This window comes from Glycine soja, chromosome 9 (genome assembly GCF_004193775.1).
Source record: "Glycine soja cultivar W05 chromosome 9, ASM419377v2, whole genome shotgun sequence".
NCBI lineage: Eukaryota > Viridiplantae > Streptophyta > Magnoliopsida > Fabales > Fabaceae > Glycine > Glycine soja.
The window spans coordinates 27292596-27299198 of NC_041010.1; the positions used below are offsets into that span (position 1 = coordinate 27292596).

The 6603-nt window shown below is 26.5% G+C and overlaps 1 protein-coding gene across 1 annotated transcript; it reads left to right on the forward strand.

Moving 5' to 3' along the window:
* Positions 1-304: 304 nt before the first annotated feature.
* Positions 305-5606, forward strand: LOC114368294 (probable NAD(P)H dehydrogenase subunit CRR3, chloroplastic; the record flags this gene model as incomplete). Its single annotated transcript, XM_028325610.1, has 5 exons — positions 305-492; positions 1704-1818; positions 1926-1950; positions 2520-2582; positions 5439-5606. Coding segments are annotated over 5 exons (453 nt in total), but the record flags the coding sequence as incomplete, so codon positions are not given.
* Positions 5607-6603: the final 997 nt, after the last annotated feature.

Here is a 6603-nt window from a genome sequence, read left to right on the forward strand (position 1 = left end):
CTTATTTGGAGATTATGTAAAATTTAACTATGTACAGAAAATAAACTCTTTACATTTTCAGATCAGGCCTTATTTCTTTTCTTGTAAGAGTTTATTAAAAAGTTTCTCCACAAATAACTTTGATATACTTTAATTAAATTCATATAAATAAAGGGCAAAAAAAGTGTTGGAGTTATTCGAAATTTGAGAGTGGCCAGGTCTTATCCGTTTAGAGTAAACATTTATTATCAGCAAAAACACGGAGACCCGTCGCCATGTTTTGCTTATCTAACCTTTCTACTGCAACCAAACTTATTGTGGCTAATTCCATAATTCCACAGTTCCACAGAACAAAGATTCTGAGCAAAGAAAACCTCCCATTCCAGTTCCAGCCACAAAACCCTTACCCCGCAGAAATAGGGTCCGGAATGGAGCCCCAAAGCCCTCCGTAATGCAAATGGAACGCATTGTTGGCGCTGGAAGCTTCAGAGACACCGAACCCCCTCCTCTCCGGTGCGTACCCTTCATCTTCATTATATTTAGGGTGCGTTTGATTTAAAGGAAAAATATAACCTAAATGAAAATGAAAGAGAAATAACTTAAAAAAGAAGAAATAGAATAGAAATAAATTGATATGTTATGTTGATTTTTAAGAGAAATAAATAAGAAATAATATTATAAATTTGTTCAATAGGAATAAAATTGGAAATTTGTTGCTCCGACAGCACCTAATATAAATTAATTCTTTTGTGAATATGTTATAACAAACAAAACTGATGTCTCTTTGTCTAAGTCATAAATTTTTTTCTTATCTTCAATCAAATCTCATCTTTAATTATCTCTTTTTATTTGCAAGACTCAAAATCAATATAATATTTAAAAGAACTCAATTCATTTTCACTTGGAAGACTTGTGGGTCATATATTTAAAGTTTATTTTAGAAAATAAATGTGTGTAGTCTTTAAACTTTTAGTCAAATTTGATTTTGGTATGCATACTTTAAAAATTACAAATTTAGTGTTTCAACTTTAAAAAAATATGTTAATTTTGACTATAGAAAAATATCATTAAATATTTAAGATTTAAATATGTTTTCATATCCTAAAATACATCTTTTTCATATTATTACTTAAATATTTTATTTTGTTTTTGGTACGGGTAATATTTTTATGGTTGCTATTATTAAGTGATGATGTAAGTGACAAAGTGTGTCACACCATCAATGTCATGTCACTACCCTGACATCCTATTTTCCATGTCATTAGCCTCTTTGCTTCTCACACTACACGGAAATACACTTTGAGTCCACTTGACTGACTGTAACAAAACAAGACTGATTGTAACAAAACAAAATTGACTCTAAATTGTTGAACCTGCAACAGTTGACACTGAAGTATGGATTAAAAACAAACATAAAAATATTACCACTACTAAAAGCAAAAAAAAAAATTATATAATAATTCAAAAATAAGGTATTTTGTAGGTATGAAAAGCATATTTAAGTTAATATTTAAATATTAAATTAAAATGTAACAAATGACTAAATTTACATATTTTTAAAAATTAAATAACTGAATTTATGAATTTAAAAGTATGAGAATCAAAATCTAATTTGACTGAAACTCTAGGGAATATATATATATATATATATATATATATATATATATATATATATATATATATATATAATTTTAATGTTGGTTTTGATGGATAATAATGAAAAGGGATTCAGACATGGGGAAGACATTGATGGATTTGTTCTTGGGGCAAGCCATGGAAGGGGAGGTGCAGAAGAAGACGAGGGAGACAGGAGAGTGGCTCTCCGCACTCCACCAATGCTGAGCCTAGAATTACCTCTTCGAGTAAGTAGTAGTACTGCTGATTGTTATTTTCTGAGTTCCAATTAATTTGTCTTTTTATGTAATGCCTTACATCTTTTGTAGTAGGATTTTGAAGGAAAAGAAAGGATACGTTGAGGTTTTTATTAATTTATTTTCTGTTATTTATTAAGTTTTTAAAATTAAAATAAAATATTATAATAAATTTAATGTCTTCATTATTTACCTTTTTATGAAAATTACGAGTTTACTTTATATGCATTAATAATGTAAAAAAATTATCTTATAGGACAATTTGTAATTAGTGTCAATGTATAAATTATTTATTCAAATATAATTTTCTTAATTTTAGAATAAAAAAATATTCTCTGGTCACATTCAGTTCGAAATTTCACTCTCAAAAGTATTTTTTGAAAATAATGTTAATTATGCCAATTATTAAACATTCTTTACCGGAGGGAGGGGAAGATTCATGACTCCATTATTAGGAGAATAAGTTTTGAACATGTTAAAATTAGGCTAAAATAAGGTATTGAAGGCTTATTTATGTAGCTCACACTTTCATTTGCGGTTGATCTTTGAATTCCATTGTTTTTAAGACTTACGTCATAATTTCTTGTTTCGTTTTAGTCATTTTCAAATAATGTTAATCTGGCCCATTTTTTAATAATTTTTTTCTTTTTTTAATTTAAATTGATGCAGGAAAAGGAATTTTAATGTTTATGTTTCAATGGATTCTACCAATTTGGGCTTTTACTCCTAGTAGTGGGTTATGCTTTCTGCACCGAATTATTTTTCTACATCCATCAATTAAAGTGAATTTGGTCAAATTACCCTTCACTTAAAATTAAAATACACTCATCCCCACTCATCCCCTCCCTCATGTAGCAATCTTCTGTTGCACCACTGCGAGTGTCTATCCTCTGATCATCTTTATTATTCTATGGATCATTTTGTTGGTGGTGTCGCCTCCTGTTTTGTAGACGTCATTGTGGGTATCCTTATTTCTCCAACTGTATAAAGTTTAAATTTTACTGTGTTAAATCCATGTAAATCCATGTAGATTGCCAATTGCCAATCTGTATAGATTATACAAATTGTGAATTTGTGTGATCATACATATTGATGGATCATACAAATTACTAATTTATATTTTTGTTTATTTTTAATTATTCTATTATTTAATAAATTATTGGTTTAATTAATTTGTTTATTTAAAAATTAATGTTTAATTTTTGTTGTTATTTATTTATTTTATAAATAATTATTGTTATTTATTTTAAACATTTATTTATTTGATTAACTATATTTGTTTATTTTGGATAATTTTTTTATTTAGTAAATAATTTATTTAAGAATTTTTTTTATTTAAAAATCATTGTATAATTTTTTTATTTAATTATTTTATAAATAACTATTTTAATTCATTTTTATATTTAAAATAGTTATTTATAAAAAATTTAAATAAAAAAATTCGAAATTTTTATAATGTATATATTTTACAATTTAGTTAAATAAGAAAATGTAATATTGTATATGAAAAATGTTTTTTATTTGTATACTTGTATAAATATTATTACATTAATAATATTAAATATTTATATAAATAGTGTTTGAAAGTATAAAAAATATAAAATGAATTTCTTCATTTATTTATAAATATTTAAAAGTATTAAAATAGTTATTTATAAAATAATGAAGTAGTCATTTATTAAAAATAAAAATAAAATTGTACTTTGATTTTGATCATATAATTTAGTTTTCTAGAAGTAGTAATGTGAAGTATAAAAATTTAAAAAATGAATTTCTACATTGATTTATTAATATATAAAAGTATTAAAATAATTACTTAAAAAATAATTAAATATTTATTTATGAATTATTAAATAGTAATTTATAAAATATTTTAAATTAAATTCTTGTTTGATTTTGATGATATATTTTGTTATGAAATATGAAATTCAACTATTATTTCAACGATGATATTAGTTATAATTATTATTTAAATTTTGTAAATTATGGTTAGAACAAGAGGATTGTGTTGGACTTTAGGTAGAGTTTTAGGAAGAATCTAAGGTAGATAGGTTAGTAGTGATGCAGAAGAAGCCTTTCAGTGTCAAGGTTGAAAACATCGACACATAGAGAATGAGAACCTGTTGTTGTTGTTGTAGTGGATGTTGAGAATGTGGATAATCTTGTTGACGAGGTTCATGAAAAGCCTCACCATCCAGATACAAATCATGTAGGTACTGATATAGAGAGTTTTCCAAGCGGGCTTGAAGATACATCAGTGTTGACAGATTATGGTTATCATGTGGCTGCTAGAGTTTGGGTAGGAGGAATAATTATTTGTTTAATTGTATCATATTTAAATAATTATTTATCATTTTAATTTACCTAATTAATTTTAATTATTTGTAGGAATATACTGAGTTGAGTTTGACCTCTCATGGGAGGAAGGTAGAGAAATTTGGAATGCAAAATGTCATTACAGGCAACAAACACCTACAAAAATGATAATACATGTTTAGTCTTCAACGAACATTCATTTGCTTACTTTAACAAAATATAAAATCATATAAATACCTAAGAAGTATTAAAGACATAAGAACAATCAATATTTTCAAATACATCAAGTTCCTCTCCATTGTCTTCATTCATATTAACTTCTTCACATATTATGTTGTCATATATGCACTTATCTTCGTTCATCTTAACAAAACATTAAAAAAACTTCAATAACAAACTAACAACACCTAAAAACACCATACAGAGTTCTAATTATTTACAAATTTATTTATTTATTCTAAAAAACTTTCATGTTAAAATTTATTTTAAAATCTTCAACACTAGATAGGTATGTCAATATATCAATAAATATGTTTTTTAATATTTACTATCACACAATTTTATTATTTTTTAGTGCATATACTAATATATTATATTGAAATTGATAAGCATATATATGAAAATTTATTTCTAAATTTTCATATTTTATATACTTGCATAAACTACTTAATCTAATAAAATTTACACAATTATATTAAAAAAATATAACTAAATTTATAAAAAAACATTAAAAAAATTATTTAATTTATTTAATTTTTTTTAGGTTATACGGATTGACAATCCATAAGAACCATATGGATTGACAATCCGTAAGTTTTATACAGATTGATAATCTATAAGAACCATATGGATAACATAAGGATTGACAATCCATAAGAATCTTATCAATCCGTATGAAACTTATAGATTGCTAATCCGTATAAAATTTATGAATTGTCAATCCGTAAGTTTTATACAGATTATCTATCTGTAGGTTTAATACGACACAAATCCTTCAACTTGTAGATGGAAAAAACTTACCTCCTCCGTTGTTGTACCATAACACCCCCATGATGACTGCCACGAACTGCGAATGAACCATGACGACAATGCACCTCCACCAAACCAACAACAACAACGAAATAAGAGCTCACCCAAAACGGAGAATGGTGTATGAAAAAAAAAATACAGAACAAACCAAAGAAGAAGAAATAAACATGGGTAAGGTTGGAATTTTAAAATTTGTGTTGGGTGTAGAAGAATTTCTGTTGGGTTCAGGAAAAAAATCCCTAGCAGCTTTTGGAGCCATCAAGTTGCCATTTAGCAACCCTTTTCTTGATGATATGCTCATGTGAGCATAGGTCAATCATGAACCCCCTTTTCTTGATGATATGTTGCTCATTTGAGCTATCCGTGTATATTTATAAAAAAGATTACATACTAATTTACATTGTCATTTAATCACAACTCATCATTTAAGATAAATTTATTGACTTTTACAAAATTATTTTCAAAGTCATGCGAATGTTGATTTTTTATTGAACGGCCGTGTAAAATTATTTTACATCCTCCATGCATCACCATTAAACTCATTTATATTTAATAATAGGCTTAATTGTAAATTTAGTCTCGTTATTTGTCTTAGCTCACGAATTTGGTTCTCTTGTAATTTAATTCACCAATTGACGATCAACATTTGCATTTAACAATCAACGTCCAATTTCGGGACTAGGGATTAAAATAACGGAATTGCAAAAAAAATGAAAGACTCAATTGGTGAATTAAACTACAGGAGGATCAACTTCATGAACTAAGACAAATAGGGAGACTAAATTTACAATTTAAGCCTAAATAATATAACCTTCTCATGAGTTCTTGTCTTTTTATTTTAGGTCCATACACTCTGATATGGTCCAAAAGCCAAAATTTAACATGCCCGGCTTCAATTACCTCAACATTGTATAGATTTATTTTCCCTTTCTTGTGATAACTCTGTATAGGGGTTTCATTTCTCTACAAACACATGTAGATTTCCATACAACTATGTACTTGGTATTGATCATATAATTTTTTTTTATTTGAGTTAGACGCGTATCGTGGTATGATTTGATTCAAACAAATAACGTGTTTTTGAAACTTTTAGAATTAAAGAACCAACTGTGAGTTCATTTCTATCAAACTACCAGTATTTAACTTTTACTTGAATTAAGATTTTGAGTCAAAATCTTAATTTGATATTTTAATTAAGATCTTGACGCGTTTAATGAATTATCTCAATTCAATTTTCTAAATTTGTGTATAAAACATCTGTTTATTTTGAAACGTATATGGCTTTATACGTTTGAACAAGTACGGAAATTTGTGTATAAAACATCTGATTTCAATCTCAATCTAGAACGTAAATTGAATCTTGAGGTTTAAGTCAAGAGGTTGATGTTGTCATTGTCGTACTATTGCA